At 43.6% G+C, this 22270-nt stretch overlaps 1 protein-coding gene across 7 annotated transcripts in view; it reads right to left on the bottom strand.

Annotated features, from left to right (window-relative positions):
* Positions 1-22270, bottom strand: part of STARD13 (StAR related lipid transfer domain containing 13) — a 430610-nt gene that overhangs the window by 10515 nt on the left and 397825 nt on the right. For all 7 annotated transcript variants that reach the window (XM_075919190.1, XM_025190209.2, XM_075919191.1 and 4 more), the window contains 7 exons: positions 20426-21825; positions 16558-16731; positions 14419-14578; positions 10799-10997; positions 8315-8522; positions 7121-7235; positions 2817-3038 (listed from right to left, as the gene is read on the bottom strand). In XM_075919190.1, the coding sequence (XP_075775305.1) occupies positions 2817-3038; positions 7121-7235; positions 8315-8522; positions 10799-10997; positions 14419-14578; positions 16558-16731; positions 20426-21825 (2478 nt within the window). The remainder of the gene's footprint in view (positions 1-2816; positions 3039-7120; positions 7236-8314; positions 8523-10798; positions 10998-14418; positions 14579-16557; positions 16732-20425; positions 21826-22270) is intronic.

Raw genomic sequence — 22270 nt, 5'->3', positions numbered from 1 at the left:
CCCCAGGCGTGCGGCATTTGGAGGGGGCGCTGGCCCCTGGCGCTTGCGGGGGGGGCCGGCCCCGGGAGCACGGCGGTTGCGGGGGGGGGGCGCCCCTGAGCACGCGGCTATGGGGGGGGGCCGTCCGCCCCCGAGTGTGCATGTGTCCCCGCCCCCTGGCGCCCGGCAGGCGAACGGCCACGCCCCCTGGTGCCCGGCAGCCTCTAAAGGTTGGGGACCACTGGTTTAGATAAATCTGTAAGGTTTTATTGTTTTATGGTTTGGGAATGGGAATCTGATGTCTGTGCATTTAAAAATGTTTTTTTCTCCTTTGTAACTAAGTTTTGGCCACTGGTGGAATTTCCCATGAATTTATTAATTGGTGACTTTCCCATCTAGTCATTATGCTTGTAACAGGAGTATTGTGGTGATAATAAAAGTTCTTTCTCTTTTTTTTATTAACCTGGTATTGGTTAATTTTTGTGTCCTGGTTTTACTTTAGGGATGCAATTTCTCAAGTGATCTCTCCCCTGTATTCTTTATCATGACTTGGGTGGTGGCAGTGGATTTTTATCCCAAAATTTAGGTTTTTAAGATTTTGTGGGGAAGTTTTATACCTAAGCCTGGAGAGATAAGGTTTTGGGGGGTACCTATGTCCCAGTTTGAAATTCCTACCTACATTTCTATTGGCTGCTGGCTACCTGGTTTTACTCTCCATTCCATTGGCCAACTCATTAGTGAAATGTTGAATAATTCTGGACTTAGGACTGACCTTTTCAGGACTATGCTAGATCCACCCTCCGAAGTCTAACAGCAAACTATTGTTAACTACTCTTTGAGTACAGTCTTTCAACCAGTTGTGTGGCTATACAGAAATTCCCTAGTTTGCTCATGTGGAACTGTGTCAAAGCCTCACTAAAATCAATACATGCCATGTCACACTTCCCCCATATCCACTAGGCCTGTACTCTATCGAAGAAGGAAATTAAGACGGTTTGGCATGATTTGTTCTTGACAAATCCATGCTGGCTATTCCTTATAAACCTATTTTCCTTAGAATGCTTACACATTGAACACTTCAATCTCCCTGGACACACAGTAACAGATTTAAAGGTAGCCATCCTACAACAAAAAAACTTCAAGGACAGACTCCAAAGAGAAACTGCTGAGCTACAGTTCATCTGCAAATTTGACACTATCATCTCAGAATTAAACAAAGAGGCTGTGTCTACACTGGCATGAATTTCCGGAACTGCTTAAAATGGAATACTATTCTGTTTTCAGTTTTTCCGGAAAAGGAGTGTCTACATTGGCAGGCCGCTTTTCCGGAAAAGAGCCCTGATCGCCATTTTCGCGATCGGGGCTTTTTTCCAGAAAAGACTACTGGGCTGTCTACACTGGCCCTTTTCCGGAACAGTGTTCCGGAATAAGGACTTATGCCCGAGAGGAAGCAGAATAGTTTTTCCGGAATAGCGGCTGATTTTGTACAGTAGAGCGTCGTTGCTTTTCCGGAAATTCAAGGGCCAGTGTAGACAGCTCGCAGCTTATTCCGGAAAAGCGGCTGATTTTCCGGAATAAGTGGCCCAGTGTAGACACAGCCATCCAGTGAATGGCTAGCCAAATACAAAAGCAGTTTCTCCTCTCTTGGTGTTCACACCTCCACATCAGCTGCTAGAAGTGGACCTCATCCTCCCTGACTTAATTGACCTTGTTATCTCCAGCCTTACTCTTGATTGAAACTCTTTTCTTATGCCTGTATATTTATACCTGACCCTTGAAATTCCACTACATGCATCTGACAAAGTGGGTCTTTGCCCACGAAAGCTTATGCTCCAACATTTCGGTTAGTCTATAAGGTGCCACAGGACTCCTCATCGCTTTTGCAGATCCAGACTAACATGGCTACTCCTCTGATACTACACACCAATTGTTAGGCTGACTGGTCTATAATTCTCCAGGTCCTCTTTGTTCCTCTTTTAGAGACCGGTATTATGCTTACCCTTCTCCAGTCTTCTGGGACCTTGTCCAATCCCAAGGAGTTCTCACAGACAATACCTAATGATGCCAAGGTTGCTTCAGCTTGTTTCTGAAGTGTCCTATAATGAATTCCATCAGACTCTGCTGACCTGAACATGTATACCTTATCTAAATATTCTTTCTGCTGGTTTTCTTTGGTTTGCTTTCCTTTTCCTTCCTTGTTAATACCAATTTTCCCTCAAAGCCTTTATCTGAATAGAGTGATAACAAAATTATCCTAAAATCATAGCTCAAAATCATACCAACTGTGCAGGTTTAGCCTGGTAGAATAGGCAGCAAGCTGTATTGTACTTACATTAATAGGCTTGTCCACCCCTTCCCCATTCCAAATCTCCTTAAGCTTAAGCACTTTCTCTATTGTGTTCCAGTGACCTGTTTGCAGAAGGCCAGGAAAGTTACCTATCCCCCTCTCAAATGACTCACTCAAAGTAATACTATGTATTTTTTTTCTCTTTTCTTCTCTCTTTCTTTTCATGGTTTCCTTCATCACTTTCTCTGCCTGTTGGTTTGAGACCTTATAATGGTTTCTACGTACCCACTTCTCTGCACAGATCACTGCCATATTACATTTCTACTAACTACTTATTGATATAGGTAGTTTTAATAGGCTTTTATCCCCTAAAGAATATTTTATTTTTGCCTCTAGAAGACTTAAAATAGTAAAGGGATTTATTCAGTCTTAGTACTTTATTCAATTTATTCAGTCTTAGTGATTTATTCAATAGTACTTTAGGTAGAAATGCATAGATTTAAAAAAACAATTGTTTTGTTTTTACTTTTTCTACATTTCTTGAAATTACCTTTTTGTAAGCAAGGTCTGTGTTCTCTATGCTAGAACAGGCGACCCATCCTTTGAATTTCTCTTTTGCTTCTTTCTGAAGGTTCTGCATCAGACTTTCAAGGTACATTTGGTAATTCCCTCCTTCTTCATCCATTTGCTTTCCTAGTTCCTCCAGCGTTGGACAATGCACTTCAGCCTCCACGTAGGAGTTCCGAGATTGGGTTGCCATCTCATGTGGGACCTGCTCCAAAGAAAGCAGGTAAAACTTAAAGTTTGAGGTTTATTTTGAGAAAGACCCTTTAAGAAAAGAATTATCTAGTACACTGTATTCTTCCGCACAGTGAACCAATAAAAGCAGATACCCACTGCTATCTTTACCTACTGTTATTCACAAGACATGAAGCTATTGTAATGTAATAGCTAATGTGTCTGTGTACCACACCTCTCTATTGGATGAAAACAGACTGTTCAACTGTGTGTCATAGGTCCTTTAGTGCTAATAGAGATTTCTTTTCAGTCCTCTTGGAAACAGGTGGAATGGATGAGGGAGTCTGTCATAGAGACTTGGCAAACTTGGCCCTTCCCCATATACCGACAAGCCCACTTGTGCTGGTGCCTCCTGGCCAAGGACCCTAAAGAGAGAGTCCAAGGTCTCCTGTACTTCCTCCACCCGCAGAGCCAACTTGGTCACCACCCTCTTTAAAAAGTCCTGACAGGCCTTCATGCCGGACCCCAGGAGGGGGTGCCATTATGGCTTCGTCTGGAAGAAGAAGCTTGGCCCAACTGGCCCTCTTCTCCCAATGCCAGCTGATTGCCCATCCCCTCCTCTATTTGAGGAGTAACTGGCCAAACCACCACCGTCTGTACATGGCCAGCGGAGGATGGCAAAGGGGCCTCTGACACTCCAATTACTGAGTGGGTAACCTGGGGCTGAACCGGGAAACCCCACGGGGTCCATGGGCACCAATGTGCCAGCCACTGCTCTTGGGGCCATGGCGTGTCCTGCAAAGCCATCTGCGGCACCGGCTGAGATGGAGCTGAGTGCAAGGGGCGAGGAGACAGAGTGTGATGTGGCACTTGCTGAGTGAACGCTGGCTGAAGGCCTGGAAGGGGTGCATACACTGTGCTCTCCATAGTACTGAGAACCCAGTGGCAATGGCAATCTTGGTGACTAAGGGAAATGCCTGGACCGGCAGCCCACAGCTCTACATTGATCTCAGGACCTGCTCTTGACTGGTGGTGACCAGTAGTGAGAGGATGACTGTCAGTGCCAGGACATCAAGTGGAACCGACAGGCTGTGCTGCCACACCTAGTATACTTTAGTGTTGGTGAATATCAGCAGTGTCAAAAGTGGTGCCGTGATTAAGGGAAATTATTCCTAGAGTGGCAAGGCACATATGGGGAACAACTCTCCCTACAGTGCTGCTGTTGCTTGGGGGTGCATGCTCCCACAGGCCTGTGGCCCAACTCCAGCAATAGTTGAGGTGCAGCATCTGGCCCCAGTCCCTCTCTCACGACTGAATGAGGGTACAAGGAGCTCTCCTGTCTGTCTGCGTGGGACAGTGCGATTGCTGGGGGCCTGACCAGTGCTGGAGGAGGCAGCATCGGCATGGTTATAATGTCCTGCACATAGGCAGTTGGTGAAGGTAGGACTGGGGGAGGCAAGATTGCAGCCTCACTCCAGCACCACCCCTTCCGTTGAGGCCCTGCCCCTCCCCCGTGTGAGAACCAAGCCACCTCCCTGCCCCAGGAGCAGACCCACCACCATGGGGAAGGGGGAAGGGAGGAGGGCAGGTGGGTGTGCATGCCCCAGCCCTGGAGCATGGGGAGGGTGGGTGGCATGCAGTCCCAGCCTCTCCGGCCCAGTAGTCTGGGAAGGACGGCACTGGAGGCAGCAACACTCCACCTCCAGTATGCCTACAGTATAGGCAGGGCAAGAGGGGCAGTTTGGGAAGGCTGTGCCTTCTCCCGCCTATTATACCGGATGCCCATAGTCCTGCGTTGCTTAGAAAGCCTCTGGCATGGAAGGGACTTGAACATCTGGGACGGGCAATGGGGAGTGGGCAGGACCACCCAGGCTAGCCTGCATCAGGAGTTTATCCAGCAGAAGCATAATCCCCTTTCTTGGCCTTGGCCTTCTGTGGGCTGGGGGATTTGTCCTTGCCTGACTTCTTCGTTCTCTTAGGGCCAAGGATGATCACTGGTGCTGAGCTCAGAGCACTGGGGAAGTGCTATACACTGACACACGGTGCTTGGCACCAAGTCCAAGCGCTGGCGCTTGGGAGCGAAGGCAAAGTCCATGAGTAGGGCTTTTAAACATAGCACCTTACCTTTTACTGTCCTCGGATAGAAAGATCTGTAGCCCTGACCCTTGTCAGAGATGTGTGCTTCTTCTAGACAGTGGAGATAGCCAACAGGCGGGACACAGACTGGCATAGGCCTGCGGCATGTAGTATAGGCTTTAAAGCCAGAGGAGCAGGGCATGTCCCGTCCCCAGGCTATGTCCCTAGAGGGGACTAACAAACTGATAATCTACAAAAACAGAGTGGCCCACTAGCTCCTGAGAGACAAACAAAACTCTAGGGGGAGGGACAGCTCAGTGGTTGAGCATTGGCCTGCTAAACCCAGGATTGTAAATTCAATCCCGGAGGGGGCTAGTTAGGAATCTGGGACAAATTTATCAGGGATGGTATTTGCTTCTGCCATGAGGGCAGGCAACTGGACTCAATGACCTCTCACAGTCCCTTCTGGTTCTATGAGATATGGAGATATACCTATGTTATATATATATATAGTATAGTATCATGGGCGAAACCCATTTCTTCCGCTGGGCTGTGCCCATGAAAGCTCATGATACTATTTTATATATATATATATATATATATATATATATATATATATATATATATACACACATACACATACACATACACATACACACACAGGCTGGGCTTGTCTACACTGGCCCCTTTTCCGGAAGGGGCATGTAAATTTCATGAGTCGTAGTAGGGAAATGCGCGGGGGATTTAAATATCCCCCGCGGCATTTAAATAAAAATGTCCACCGCTTTTTTCCGGCTTTTAGAAAAGCCGGAAAAGAGTGTCTACACTGGCCCCGATCCTCCGGAAAAGGGCGCTTTTTCCGGAGGATCGGGGCCAGTGTAGACGCTCTTTTCCGGCTTTTCTAAAAGCCGGAAAAAAGCGGCGGACATTTTTATTTAAATGCCGCGGGGGATATTTAAATCCCCCGCGCATTTCCCTACTACGACTCATGAAATTTACATGCCCCTTCCGGAAAAGGGGCCAGTGTAGACGTAGCCACTGTGTCTAGACTGGCAAGTTTTTCCACAAAAGCAAATGCTTTTGCAGAAAAACTTGCCAGCTGTCTACACTGGCTGCTTGAATTTCCTCAAGAACACTGATGATCTCATGTAAGAAATCAGTGCTTCTTGTGGAAATAGTATGCTGCTCCCATTCGGGCAAAAGTCCTTTTGCACAAAAGCTTTTACACAAAAGGGCCAGTGCAGACAGCTCAGATTTGTTTTGCGCAAAAAAGCCCCAATTGTGAAAATGGCGATCGGGGCTTTTTTGCGCAAAAGCGCGTCTAGATTGGCACGGACGCTTTTCTGCAAAAAGTGCTTTTGTGGAAAAGCGTCTGTGCCAATCTAGACGTTCTTTTCCGCAAATGCTTTTAACAGAAAACTTTTCTGTTAAAAGCATTTGCAGAAAATCATGCCAGTCTAGACATAGCCACACTATAAAGTGCTACTGTACCGCTTATTTTAAGTTACAGACTAACATGGCTTCCTCTCTGAGACTGGCAATCTACAGCTATTTACATGTGTTTATCTAGAGGGAAACTACTGACAAATGCACAGGGAAAGTTAATTAAAGCTACAGCTAAGGCTAGAGTGCACTGTTCCAAGCACAGTCACCAGGTGCAGGAGAGAACTGAAGACAGAAAGGCCCAGATGGGGGCACCCTATATGGCACAGCATGCAACCACACGGCAGGGAGCACTGGACCGGGTCCCCTACGAATATTGCTGAAGAAAAATCTTCTGTCACTGGTGTATGTAGTGAGCACACACACCTATGTTGAATGGACATGAACAAGCACTTGAAGAAGAATCCCCACATATCTGAAAAACTAGAGATAGTCAAAAAGAAATGAGAAATAAATTTCAGTGAGAACAATCTTATATAAGTTAGGACCCATCACCGTCTAAGTTAAAAGGAGGAAATGTAAATCTAAACTGTAAATATTTCAAAGGCTGCTCTGTTACGTACTGTAGCTATGAGTAATGCTGAGTCTTCCACTCACCTCAAAAAGTTTGTTGCATTCTATTATCATGTGTGCAAGTCCCTGAGTGGCTGCCAGGTTTTCACTGAGGTCCTTCTGATCTGGCTTCCCTGTCGCATATTTTTTCTGTATTACTCTGTAATTGAATTCAGTGTCTCGGATAAGAGGAGCTGAATCTTTTGAATATGAAAGTAAACATAATGGCACAACGTTCTCATGGCCACAGAGAAAATCCTTTTAAATTTGCATTTAGAAGAGAGCATTGAGACTACACACACACAAAAATTTTTGTTGCCAAAGAAAAAGTGTTTACCTAAAATATTCTTAAGTCAAAGTTGAAATCAGGAAAGGTGAAAGACATTGCACCATGTGTATCCTACATTTTGCAACAGAACTTCAACAAATAGCCCCCGTATTCTGTCCTGTCATAATTTAAAATACTTGGCAAGGTAGTGGCTACCAGGATCATCAAAGCAATATCTCCAGCAGGGATAAGAAGGGAATGCAGAGGGGATATTTTAGATTGGTCACCAATGTATGGCTGGATCTAAGCCCTATTTAACTTATATTCATCATATTATGAACCAGAAGACTATGACCTGAAATAAGCTCTATTTTCCAATTAGCAGAATGCTTATTGAGTATATTCAAAGTGAGTCACTGGCAGAGCTGGAATTAGAACACAAGATGTCTTTTTAATAACAATTTGGGTGAAGTTTGGGGTTGCACAGGATTTAAGCCACAACAGGAATTGTATGCCTACAAGCTTGTACCAGGCACCAAAAGTGTACTTGTTAAAAGCTATCCCTACAAAACTATGAATTTGTCTTCTCCCCACTGAAGTCAATGGCAAAGTCCCACTTACTCCAACAGCAACAGAATCAGGCTTAGTGCCTTCAAAAGACAAAATTGACCCCACAAAACATACTCACATGCCCAATGAATTTGCAGATGAAAAAGGGCATTTACTTGTGCAAGAATTAAATGACTTTCTCTATGGTTGTAAATGCCCTTTTGGCCTGTAATGCCTTCTCAAAGAGTGCATACCCAAATCTAGGAGTGCAATAGTTAACAGTTGCTTTTGAAAATTGGACCCCAAATGTCTGTCTGAACATCAAAAGCATCATTTTGTATCATGAGTCTACAAAATTGTCTAAGTTTAAAACTCCAGCCCTTTCTGTAAAAGATAACAGTACAGCCAAGCCAGGTACTTACCTTGGTGAGCTTTCCTTCTTTAATATATTAAGGTGGAAAAGAGAAGGGGCCAGACAAACAGCTACATTCATTGGAGTCATTTGATTCTCTTCTACAGAGGAGACGTCACTCAGGAAACACAGCAGAGTCTGCAAAACCTCCCTGTTTTCATCTGACATCAACATGATGGCTGCCTGCACGGCTTGAAGTCTCTGCTCTTTGGGGACATCTAAGGAAAATCAAGTGTCATTTAATGGAGTTAATCATAACATCACATAAAGACACTAGGATTCAGTAAAGTAAAGCAAGAAACTCACACTATATTGACTACTTCTTTTCTCCAGAGAAAAACACCATTTAAATATCAGACTCAGTTGCCAGATGGCTTCAACAAAAATATCGGACACATTTGACATTACATCACATGATATTAGGAATGGCAACATACAAAAACCTGTAGGGGAACACTTCAATCTTCCTGGACACACAATTGCAGATCTAAAAGTAGCCATCCTGCAGCAAAAAAACTTCAGGACCAGACTTCAAAGAGAAACTGCTGAGCTACAGTTCATCTTTAAGTTTGACACAATCAACTCTGGATTAAACAAAGACTGTGAATGGCTTGCTAACTACAAAAGCAGCTTCTGTTCCCTTGGAATTCACACCTCCAGATCAGCTGCTAGAAGTGGGCCTCATCCTCCTTGATTGGATCACCTCATCATCTCCAGCCTGATCCTGGCCTGCATATTTATTCCTGCCTCTGGAAATTTCCACTACATGCATCTGACGAAGTGGGTCTTTGCCCACGAAAGCTTATGCTCCTACACTTCAGTTAGTCTATAAGGTGCCACAGGACTCCTCGTCGCTTTTGCAGATTCAGACTAACACGGCTACCCCTCTGATACTTATCACAATCTACATTACATCTTATTTAGAAAATACCGGACATTTATATTTTCTCATTTATATTTTCTCAATTTGTTTCCTGAACAGAAAGCTCAAATACTGGACTGTCTGGAAAACCTGAGCTTTTCTTTCTTACATATCCTGGGATTGCTTGATCTTACTCTTCTATATTTCACAAAGTGAAAACCTACTGATCCTAAACAAGACTGCGTCCAAATTTTTAAGTGCTATGTATGTTTTATCTTTCCATAGTGCATTACTACTCTTCACTCAGAAGAGTACAATACTTCATTTAGAACTTATGATGTGCAAAGAGAACTCAGTGCTGTAGCATTAAATGCTATTTTCTATGATTTTTCTGCCCATGGAAGAGCAGTTCAAAAAGCATTAGGGATGCTTGGGGAAATGCTTGCACTTATCCTAGGAAGAGCTTAATGAAAGTAGTAATGGATATGCTTAAACAGCATTTTGGACAGAATCATTTCTGAAGCTACCATAAGTTTCCTCAGGTTGGAGTAAGAGAACTCCTCTGGGTGTTTTATACATTATATATAATCACATGAAAGAAGAGTAAAACCGGATTTACCATTGATGCAACAGCAAGCTATTAAGTTCTGTCTCTTAGAAAGCTCCAACAAGCACTTTATATTAAAGGTTTTGACAAAAAAATGGCAAACAAATAGAGTATAACCTTGACTTTCTAGAAGTGGTAAGGGACATGGGCAGCCTTCAGAAAACTCAGAGGAATTTTTGGTAAGTCTGCAATGTTTCCCTCATCCCTCCATCCATTGTATTCTGGAATGTAATGAAGACAATCTTGAGGGACATAACTTCACTTAACTGGGAATTTTGGTTAACTGGAGTAACATAAATTACTGCTATGCAAAGTATAGGGTAACTGAGCAAAATCTGTGAAATGTCTACCCCCCTGCAATCATCAACCATTCTGGATATATCAATAGTGTCCCAGCTCAAGTTCATGACAGTATATCATGGGGAAGAGAATCCTTCCCAATCCCAGTGTTGGTGATTAAATAAGCTACATGCATATGAACAAAAATTCCCAAGGCTAAGTGTTTCTCTAACTCCACATTTTGTGACAGGGCTATGGCGTGGCGAGTGGCGAACCCTCCGCCGCTTTGCAGGAAGGTGGGGGAAGCCCCATACAGCTGCTGGCAATGGGCCGGCTGGGGAAATCGTGTTATTCTGGGTACAGTCGTGTAATTAAAAAAACACTCCCTAAAAAAAAAAATCGTGCTATCGCAAAAACATGTTAAGCGGGCACGTGTTAAATGAGGAATTACTGTACATAATTAAAAATGTGATATTATAATAGAAACTGTTTCAGGTTATTTCCTGCTCTGGCTCTCCCTCTGCATCTCATCTTCTTTGTGTGCCTCTTTTTGATTGGAAGGCTGAGATTTCCAAAGCTTCATGTAGGATTTGGACACTGGATTTTTGTTACAAGTTAATGGGATTTGGCCAGGCAGCTCTCTTAGTCACAATTTGCCTGATCCAAAGCCCTTTGGAGTGAATTGAATGAATCAAGCCTACTGTTGACACTTCAGTAACATTCATAATAACTCCCATTTTACTTACATTGATAGATATGGAGGAAGGTTTCTCCTAGCTTACTGGTGAGAAGAGGTTCTGGTAAGTCCCTGAAAAACTGCTTTACCATATCTGCCACATCATAGGCTGATTGGTCTTCATAGCTGACATTCTCAGGGGAGCTCTCGTTCATCTGACGCAGGGCCTGGATTCGGGACTTCACGCCTGATTTTCGAAACAGACCCACCTAAACCAGGAGCCATGTTGGATAGGTTAAACAGCCATTTCTTTCAAGTATAACTTACAAGAGGCTTTGCTTACTGGGGAAGTTGTGTTACTTGTTTTACTGTTTTAGATAACAAGATTTCATGCAACTTGTAGATTCTTACATACATAGAAATGCCAGTGGATTTGTTTACAAGATAAACCATAAACAGCGTCATACTCTTGTTATGGGACTGTAACACGTAATAATTCTTCCTTATTGTACCAAATCACACACCAAAAGATCAGAATGTATGTGGGTAAGGCAGTGTTTAAAAATTATGAGCTAGTCTCCTAACAGGTATAAAATGACATAGCTAGTTGACTTTAATGCAGCTACTACACTGATTCACCGCTGCTGAAAATCTGTCTTATCGTGTCTGTCTATTTTGAAGATTAACAAGACAAAGCTACTATTTGCAATCTGACACTGTTTTCCACTTACAAACTAATATACAGCTTGCACAGAACTATGTACAGTTTAATTTACAAAAGCCACATCATCTCTTCAGCCACATCAGCGATCTTCAGTAGAGTAATATACTATGTGACAAGAGACTGGGACATCCTGCTAGGATTAACACCAAGATGCTAAATCTGTATTCCCCCTTCCTGTTCTCTGCTCCCCAAAGTTTCCTCAAATTCCACTGAAAAACCCAGCAGCTAAAAAGCAGAGACCGCAGAGGGATTATTTGTGCCACTGTGGTACATTTTTATCTTGTTTGCTTTCTAATCTGAAGGAAGTGGTATTTCTTAAAATGAGCCCAGTGAGTGTCTTCAGAGCAGTGCTATCCTTTTACAGTAGTTCTCGGAAGTAGAATTCCCCTGAAGTGAATTCCTGAGCATGAACCATATATTTATTCCCAAGGGAGCTTATGTTGTTCCATTTGGGAACTAGCTGTGGTGTTTTTCTTCAGTTTACAGGAAAAGAGGTGAAATACTGAGAAAATCTATAAAAAGAATAAAGTGGGCATATTTTAGGCTTCAAATTATAAAGGTTGCTTCCTCTTGCTTGTTGTATGTAGCTAGCTGTTTGTCTTGTTAACTTGGAATCAAGGTTACTGGACTGCATATCCCAACAACTCCAGCCATGGAAGCAACTAAATATGCAGTTCAGTCACACAACATCCTATGCTCAACTTTCCAGCTTCCATTCCAGGGCTCATGTAGCTCAATCCTCATCCTGAAAAACGAATGGATGCTCTTGAAGTCCTTCCATGTTCAATGGTCATATAGCGAAATGTTTTGATGAGTAATATAGAGCTGATGTGGCTTTCATAAATTAAACTGTACATAGTTCGGTGCATGCTGTGTATTAGTTTGTAAGTGGAAAACAGCCTCTGATCGCAAATTGTAGCTTTGAGATGTTTTCTGTTATGTGACTCTAGAAAAAGCTGTATCAGTGAGCTTTGTAATGTTTGCAATCTAATTTTCTATGTAGAAATTACAGAACTGAAATCTGCAATGAGTGCACATTGTTGGATCATATTTATATTCAGAGGTAAAGCTGCCCAGAGTGGAGACAATGAAATACGAAGAAGTATCTGGCTCTTTTCATCTGGATTGCCCATCATCTCTTCTCTCCCTTTTCAATGCTTCCTCTCACCTAGTGTATTGAATATATGAGACTTCTAGCCACAATTGTATCTGTTCAAAGAATAAAACTCAAGAGTGCTGGACAAATGTGAAACAAAACCTCCAGGGCAAAGGCTCCTTGCTGGCATAAACAATCTTTAAAAATTTACAGCTATGCCAGAATCAGAGGTCAGACATCAAATTTCATCAAAACAGTCTTCTGGTGCCTGACATCCTGTTACTGCTAATCTCTACTATTGTGTAATGATGTTACTCCTATTTCCCTTCCTTTGGAAAAATGCTCAGTTAATCAAGAGGGGATAGTTCTTGGTTTCATAAAAGCAGGTGTTTCAGGCTCTCTTCCATAGTCTGAGAGAGGTATCCCGTAACTACAAGGGCTCCATAAACACACTAACACTAAAGGATTTACACCAGAGATTAATTTTCCTACTCTCTTTATTTTCTTCAGGTGCTGTTGATAATTGGTTCTGCAAGTGCACGCTTGATGTATGTAGGGTAGAAATAAAAGTTCAATCAACAAAGAAAGGTACAGAGACTTCTCTTTCTCACGGTTGTATTTGAATAATTGTCTTCAAATCTTAATACTCAAGATTCCTTACTTCATCTCAGAATAGTCACAAATACCTCAAGTGCCCAGGACCATAGTTTACAATTACATAAACAACTGCTATTCTGTTAAGTAAGTGCAATGGCAGATCTAGAAGTCCAGAGCTCTAGGCTAGCTCCCTTCATGCACCAGCCATTGTGCAGGGAAGTGCTGGAAGCTATTTAGGTCTGGAATGAATCCAATGGACAAGCATTCACTGATTCTGAAGTAGATGAGGAGAGGAGGTGTCAAGTGCAGAAGCTGAATTAACTGAACATTTAAAATCCTAACTCTGGGTTTGGGTGAAAGTCTCTGCACAAAGATGTTTTTTAAATGTTCACAGCTTGGAAGCCCTTTGACGTTAAACCAGGGATAGGCAAAAGGGCCTCCGTGGGCCGGATCCAGCCCGCCAAGCAGGTGGATCCAGACAATGGAGGCCCTGCTGCTCCCCCGCCCCCAGGCCAGTTAGGGCATGGGGCAGTGGGGGAAGGGGAAAAGCACCCAAAGCCTTCTCTGCCCTGTCCCCGCCCTCAGGTCTTAATTGGCCCAGGGAAGGGGGAGCATGGGAAGCTTCCCCACTGTCCGGAGAGCAGCACGCGGCACTTTGAAGTGTCACGCGCTACTCGCAGAGCGGAGGAGGCTTTGTGCGCTCCCACACCCCCAGGCCACGGTGATGGGCACTGAATGAGAATTTAGCTGCACAGAGTTGTGGCATGATTCCTCCCTGCTGCTATTTATCTTCCCATTTCTTCCCACAGTGCTGAAACTGCCCTCAATATCAGTTTCAGGGAGCACAATGTCACAAGCAGGGTAAGGAGCAGAAACTCTGGAAAATTCAGAAGTGGACCTTGCATAGGAAACATGCTGCTCCAATATTAAAACTGGACAAGCACTGCAATGCAGAACCAAACTGGCCACAATGTATACTGTGAGCATGTACACACAGAGTCCTATCTTTAGGGGAGGAACAATAAAGAGAGAATAGCCATGTCCCTTGTGTAGTGAATTAATACAGCAGCAAAAGCAGTGTTTGTAATACGTCAGTCATTGCCCAGTGCTATTGTAACCTGTAGAGAGCTTTAGAATGGCGCTGGCACTGATGTGGGGTGGCAAAGTAAAATATTCAACTTGCTTAATACATTTTCCATAATTGAGCGTTGCAAGTTGCTAGACAGTGGTTTAAAATCCCTTTGAAATTCAGCCACGAATGTCAAATCCATACCTGATCTAGACAATTGCTGCGTAAGTAGCGCAGCGCTTGCTGCATGCTCTGTGGAAGCGGCTGCCCTGTCCGCTGGACATGAACTATCAACGGAACACCAAAGACACTCTTGTCCTTGTAGTCAGGGACTTTCATCCTCTTCATGAACTTTGGCACAGACCTGGAATTCACAGAGTTAGCACTAAACAGTGTTACTAGCTAACACTGAGGAGGGAAGCTAGTGAATCTGAAGGCATCCTCTTTGATAAAGACAGACAAATAAAAGTTTCCTTCCTAATACATGATAAATGAAGTGTGCACATTTTATGAGCTTCTTGAGAGTCTTTACCAGCAGATTGCCTGGAGCTACATGCTTGCGTTCAAAATGTCTGGCACAAACAGCACAACAAAACAAAGCGGAAGATGAATCTGAAAGAGTACAAGTTAATTTCTTTAATGGGCTCAATGAGTTCTATGACATCAGCTATATGATTACGCATTTCCTTTGTCCATCATTTACAGTAATAAATGGCAGCGAGAAACCATTATGTGCCAAATACATCCCTATTGTAACTCATTTGATTTCTAACTAAGCAAATTAATTGAACTTTGTGAACTTTTGTAGGGTAAACTGAGCCAGTCCATGGTATTTCACTAAGAACCCCTATTCTTATTCTGAAGTCATGTATAGGCCTCTAACCTCGAAACCTGTAACCTCATGAACGGACAGTTTGCCTGAGTAGAGGGACCTTAGGAAGGCACAGTCGCCCTGGCAACCATATTCCAAGGGGCTGCGCCAGCTGATACCAAAACAACCTTGCTAACATGTTTTGCTTTAATCTTAGATAATGGGCCCATAAACTCATGGATCACATCAGTGCGAGATGCCATCACAGATGCATTATAATTTAACTAGACAAAAGCTGCCATTTAATTGTCTTTTTGTTGATGTTGGCTTATTTAGCTTGTTAAGGAAAACTACTTGTATTAGAGATAAGGTGTTTGTCTGACAATTGGTGGAGATGCTATGTAATCTTTCTGGGTATGTCTACACTAGCCCCCTAGTTCGAACGAGGGTGGCTAATGTAGGCATTCGAAGTTGCAAATGAAGCCCGGGATTTAAATATGCAGAGAGGGAAAAGAACAAGGGTCTCCCACATTTCAACTCAGTTGCCTGACACGTGAGATACATTTTATAACATATGCTGCCACCTCCCTGCCTCGTGCTATCTAAATAGTGTGGCATTAGATAGGCCTTGAGAACAACTACTAGATCGGGCCCTAAGGGAATGTCTAGCTGCAGTGTTTCACTAGGATTTAAACACCTGGGCACCTTGACTGAGGCAGTTCTGTGCATACCTAGAAGTGGAAATGTAGACACACTGGGGACTTTTAGTGGTGAAAATTGAGGTGCCAATGAACTTTAGGTTCCTTCAGGGTTAGTCAGAAGTTGAGCAGGGGCTTTGTGAATGCCAATGGTGCAGCCATTTTGAAGTTAAAGGGATATTTAAGTACTTTTGTGAATCTAGCGCCTTAGTCCTGACCTCTGATCTCTCTCCATCTGTACCGCTGTAGATACCTTAATGTTTTTGCCAACCACAGAGAGGGGTTTGTGAACATTAGTTAGATTTGTAAAGTGCTTTGAAGGTGCAAAGCACTGTCTCACTGATAAATATTATCATTCTCATCATCATTATTAGACTAATGCTTCTGCCTATACAGGAGAACAATATTTTTTAGAACACTTCCAGCTACGCACTGCTAATCACTCTTTTATATATAAAAACAATAAAACAAACTTTTATACTTGATGTATAACCAATAGCAGCTTCTTTCAAACCACAACTTTAGTTTTAGAGAACCTTATTTTAAAATGTCCTCTTTGTAATTATTCACTCCTATTCTTTATTTTCCTGGGACTTGGCTGCCATTAGAAAGAGGTGGAGGATGGGAGGGCATCTATCTCGCGGTCAGAACAGGAGATTGAAAAGACCTCCTAGATTCTATTTCTGGCTTTGCCCCTGACTCACTATATAAATACAAAGTAAAAGGCATTTGCTGATTCTCAGATGAAAGGGGCTAGGTTAGTGGAATGATAATATTCAGAGAAACAATTTTCGTCTCTATATATCTGCTTTATGAGACACATAATGCACTTACCATGTCCAGCCATGTTTGTTTGACATGCAATATTTTTCCATGATGGCAGTAAGACGAAGTAAGGAAAATTTTTGCAGTAGATTGAGTTGGGCTGCAGATTGATTACTGAGCTGTAGTGATGCTGCAGAATAGCTCGGGCCATGTGAGATCTGGAAACTATGCCAGCGTAATCGCCTTCAGCAAAAGAAAGGAAAGGAAAATGATTTTAGATAGTGCCACAGCTAGGAAAAATGTGATGATTGACAATATTTGTCAATGTAAATGTCGTGATCCCTTGGGAAAAGTATTTCCGCAAAAGTGCGTCTAGATTGGCATGGATGCTTTTGCACAAAAAGTGCTTTTGCTCTAAAGCATCCGTAGCCAGTCTAGACACGATTTTGCGCAAGAAAGCCCCGATCGCCATTTTAGCCATCGGGGCTTTTTTGCACAAAACTGTTCTTCCCTGTCTACACTGGCCCTCTTGAGCAAGTATTCTTGCGCAAGAGGGCTTTTTCCCAAGCGGGAGCGTGAAAGTATTTGCACAAGAAGCACTGAGTTTGTACATTACAAAGTCAGTGCTCTTGCGCAAATTCAAGCGGCCAGTGTAGACAGCTGGCAAGTTTTTGCGCAAAAGTGGCCGCTTTTGCGCAAAATCTTGCCAGTCTAGACGCACCCTCTGAGTCTGACTCAAGACACTTTCTTTATATACTGACTCTTGTATTGATAATACCTTATTTGCATTTCCTTTGCCTTTTTTCCTCAAGGTATGAACTTTGGCCCAAATTCTGAAAACACTTAGGCAAGCACGTAATATGTGCGTAGTCTCCCCCTTACTTCAAAGGAATTCAACACAGTAGTAAGAAATATGGGTGGTTGTAAATAATTGCAGTGTTAGGCCCTTTAAATGCACCTCTGTATCTGTGTGCATTTTTAACCTATAGACCAAAACACACAGTGCCAAATTCTGCTCTTGGTTACAGTAGTATAAATCCATAGTTTCAGAGGTGTAGCTGAGTTAGTCTGTACAGGATACATTTAAAAACAACAAATAGTCTGGTAGCACTTTAAAGACTAACAAAACATGTAGATGGTATCATGAGCTTTCGTGGGCACAGACCACTTCGTCAGATGGCCTGAGTGTTGTATGTCCACAACCAAAATAAAGGCGGGGGGAACGACAAAAGGAGGCAGTGAGTACAGGCAGTCCCCGACTTACGTGGATCCGACTTACGTCGGATCCCTAGATACGAACCGCGTGAGGCAACTCCCGCACATGCGCAGCAGCATTCCCGGGGCTCGCTCACCTGGGTCCTAGGATCCTCCTCCTCCTCGGGCCGGCTCCGACTGGGGTCCCACAGAGCTGCCGGGCAGAGGAAAAGTGCCCCCCCCCCGTCCCCCTGCCAGCAACAGGCTGCCCCCTCCCCTGAGCAACAGGCTGCCGAACAGACAAAAGCAGCCTCTCTGCCCCTCCTCCCCTCTATACATGCCGGGCTCCCGGAGCGCAGCAGCGTCCCTGGGGCTCGCTCACCTGGGTCCTAGAATCCACCTCCTCCTCCTCTTCGGCCGGCTCCAACTGGCCTCTGCCTGCAGCAGCTGGCCACAGGGACAGGGATCCCGCAGAGCTGCCGGGCAGAGGAAAAGTGCCTCCCCACGCCCGCTGCCCCCCCCCCCCGCGGCCTCGCATCCTGCACGCCTCCCCCCTCCCCCCCTGCCAGCAACAGGCTGCCCCCTCCCCTGGGCAACAGGCTGCCGAAGAGCAGACAAAAGCAGCCTCTCCGCCCCTCCTCCCCCTATACATGCTGGGCTCCCTGGGCAAACAAAGACTCCACCAAAACAAACAAAGTGCTGGCCTCATTGTGTTAGCAAAAAAAGGACCCTCCTCCTAGAACCCTGGGTGGTGTGTGGAAATAAAGCTATTAGCTCAAAGCATGGTGCAGAGCTGTTTGGTATTTGATGAGTTACTCCTTTAGTCCTGAGTTTGTCACAGGGACAGAAATAGATGTGAAATCTTCTGAACAGGGGAACAGACAGCAAAACAAACATTAGAGGGGAGTTAACCTTTCCCTATGCTATCCAAAACTAAAAAAAATGTTTGGCTAGAGTTTCCCCTACAATATGTACCAGTTCCGACTTACATACAAATTCAACTTAAGAACAAACCTACAGTCCCTATCTTGTACGTAACCCGGGGACTGCCTGTATATAAATATCAAAGGGAAAACCAAGCTGGTAAGTAACAGGCAAAACTGATAGTCTATAAGCACTTAAAAACTGGATAGTTAAAAGAAGCAGATAAGGACCATTAGTTAGCAATTAGAGAGGAAGAGTACTAACACCAGAATCTACACAGACAAAGAACCATTGGTACCTTCATTGTTTGTTCAGTTGATAATGTCCCAGCCATCTGCTATCTCGATTCAAACCACTGGCATGAGAATTAACCTTGTGAATGAACTGCAGTTTCAACCCTTCTCTGTGTAGTTGCCTTGTGGGAAGGGTTGGAACTACCTCCTTTTGTTTCCCTCCCTCCCATTTTTTCCCTCCCTCCCTCCTTCATTCTCCCCTATTTATTTTGGTTCTGGACATACAACACTCCGGTCATCTGAAGAAGCGGGCTGTGCCCATGAAAGCTCATGATACCATCTATATGTTTTGTTAGTCTTTAAAGTGCTACCAGACTATTTATAAATCCAAAGTAATTAAGATGACTGATTCCAGAATAGAAGTAGAGAGGTAGCTGTGTTAGTCTGATCTTGCTAAAACAAAGGGAAAAACTATGTAGCACTTTAAAGACTAAAAGATAGTTTTTCCTTTTGATTCCAGAATGTAAGTGATAGCATAAGAGTCCCTCAAAATAGTTAAAACACCAAGTTTCTTTCCTTTTCTGACCAGTTGTTTCAATGCACTCTGTTTAATAAGCAGTTCCTAGGTATTCATTCTATAGCCTGTAGGGAGTGGGTGGGTATCTTTTCTTTTAAATTCACTTTCCTGCCTCCAGGAGCCTCTCCTACATGCTATGTTGTAGTTAGTAATTGTATCCCCTCTTTTGTGGGTTAGACAAAGACTACCTAACTGCGGCCATCTTTAACATAACTTCATGTGCTCACGGGGTAACCAATGATGCTTTCATGGGCCTTATACAGCATCACTTGAGTGAGTGTTCAGTGCTAAGAGAACTACACAGAAATGAAAGCAAAGGTAGGTGTGGGAGGGGGCTGTTTGGGCATAAAATACAACTTGAATATCTCAAAGCTTGACTGTGTGTGTGAAGTCCCGTTCTGTAAAGAACAAATAGAAGATTTAAAAAAATGCTCATGTTAATATAGAAAATAAAATAAAAGCAATGGCCCATTGTGGGTGAGCACATGGAGGCAGTTGGCCAGGCAATGGAGAGTGCACAGCACCATGCCCGAGAGTCCCTAGCTCAGAGCTGTGTCTTCAGGTCACAACTGAGCCTCTTCTTTCAAAGTCACAAAATGTATTAATAATACAGAATGAATTTCCAAACACTTGGTGTCACTCTGGGAGGTCCAACCTTACATTCCATTCATACATCGGGTGCCATCATTTTAACCAACTGTGGGAGGCTATGCGGAAAAATAGTACATTCTATGTAAGAGCACAGATTCCCGTTTTCAAAGCAGAATCTCATCTTATGCATGAAAATGTGGCACCTGCCTCTGTTTGCATAAACTGGTGGGCACATTTTCTAGGCCAGTTTGAATAGATGTCCCATTGTGAATATATGATACTGTGTTTTTTAACTACAATATTTGTGGAAGAAATTGTGCACTGTAGTTTGCTCTGTTATGACTCTTCGCCTTTTTCACAATCTACCCAATTAATAATGACAAATAGATGGGATTATTTAAGGAATTATGCTACCAACCTGTTTGGCCTAGTGAGAGATGCCCCTACACCAGAGTCTCTCCTGTCCCTAATATCAGTTGTTTCTGACTCATTGAGAGATGCTCCATCTCTGTCCATATCACTGGGTGTAGTACGACCATCAGAAACAGAGTTCCCTTCAAAGTCCAACATAATTTGGGTGGGTGTCTGGAATGGCAATGATGCAGATTCCCCAACCAATAAATCTTTGCCTTGCATCTCTGGCAGTACATTCTTTGACCAGTGGTCTACAACCTCTTGAAGTCCATTGACGTGCTGCAAAATGTCATCTAAATGAGGGAAAAGGTCATCTTTTTCCAAGTCCAAAAGGTCTCCAGTGCTGGCATACAAGTGGGAACCTGGAACATTGTCATAAATACTAACTCTACTTTCTTTAGGACAGCAAGCCATGAATCTGGGCTCTTTAGGAGTAGAGCACTTCTGTTTGCCCAAAGAGATGCTGCCTGTCCTCCAGTTTACACTATTACTGTTGTCAGTAGGTGAGAGACTTTCAATGGAAAGTGCCTTTGGGAAAGTTCCAGGTTTATGGTCCTTAGGAATATGTACAACCAAGTTCTCTTGCGAGTGAAATTCATTTTTACGGTTTTCATCTACCAGCTGCCGCAGGGCTGTTCCAGCAAGAACATCCAGGTCCTCCAGGTACATACCACCTCGCTTATTTGTTTCATGGCACTTGCGTTCCTGAAAACAGGATGTGCTCACTCCACTGCTATTTTCTGACTGACTACTGTCACTGCTGGACTTGGTGGAAAAGGAAAGTCCTCTTTTAGTTGCATCTTGGGTTAAGTTTTGGATGTCTCCATTCACTATCTGCAGGCAGTGCATGTCTTTTAAGGATTTTGGCTCATGATGAAGAACAGGTCCACTTATCTCTATGACACCAGGCCTTCCCAAGCCTTTTAGTTTTCCAGGTGCACCTCTAGGCTTTAGCGTCTCCATACGCTTTAGAAAGGTTTTGGCTCTCGTTCGTGGGGGTTTTTCATTCTTAAGGTTACAGGAGTAATTTGTGGTCTCCTTTGGAACCGGGGAGAGGGTACAGCTGACAGGAGTGGTGCAGCGTGTAAGAGTATTTTCTACACTATGCTGTCCTGAGCAGTCACATATCTCCCTTATAGTGCTGTGGATGCCAGACTGACGCCGACTGTCACTTCCCCCACTGCTCTCGCTGTGAATAGATGACACCTCAAGCTCACTCAGATCGGTGAGGACACTCTCACTGCTGAGGGTACTTTTCATTTTAATGTCCCCTGACGATCCATGTCTATCTGATCGGTGAAGCAAAGTGTCAATGTCATCCACTCGAGACCATCTTCTGCTTGACCTTTGGAAAGTCCATTTATTACTGATGGCACAGAGATCTTCTTCATCTGAGTCTTCACTCTGGAAAACAGCATGTTACACTTTATTCAATACAGCACTTTTCTTTTTCTGATTACACTGTAAGAAACATGAATCTTCTGTTCCTACAGTGAAATACTGCTCAGCCAGTGAAAGCTATAGATGGCAACATGGAGCTAAGGAGACTTGTCTGTTCTTAGCATAATGGACATCAACATTACACTCCAGCCTTTCTCATTCCATAACAAAGACTCTGTAATTAACATGCTACCACAGAAGGTTTATGTTCCCATTCCTACTATGTAGAGCTCACAAATAGATTGTGGTGTCTGTAACTGAAAAAACTTAAAAAGCAACAAAATGGTTTTGCAGCTCTTTAGAGACTAACAAAAATGTAGATGGTATCGTGAGCTTTCATGGGCACAGCCCACTTCTTCAGATGAATGGAGTAAGGGGTCCAGAGGTACAAATAAATAGCGGAAAAAAA

Source organism: Pelodiscus sinensis, chromosome 1 (assembly GCF_049634645.1).
Source record: "Pelodiscus sinensis isolate JC-2024 chromosome 1, ASM4963464v1, whole genome shotgun sequence".
In the NCBI taxonomy this organism is placed as follows: domain Eukaryota; kingdom Metazoa; phylum Chordata; order Testudines; family Trionychidae; genus Pelodiscus; species Pelodiscus sinensis.
This window is presented reverse-complemented; position numbering and strand designations above follow the sequence as displayed.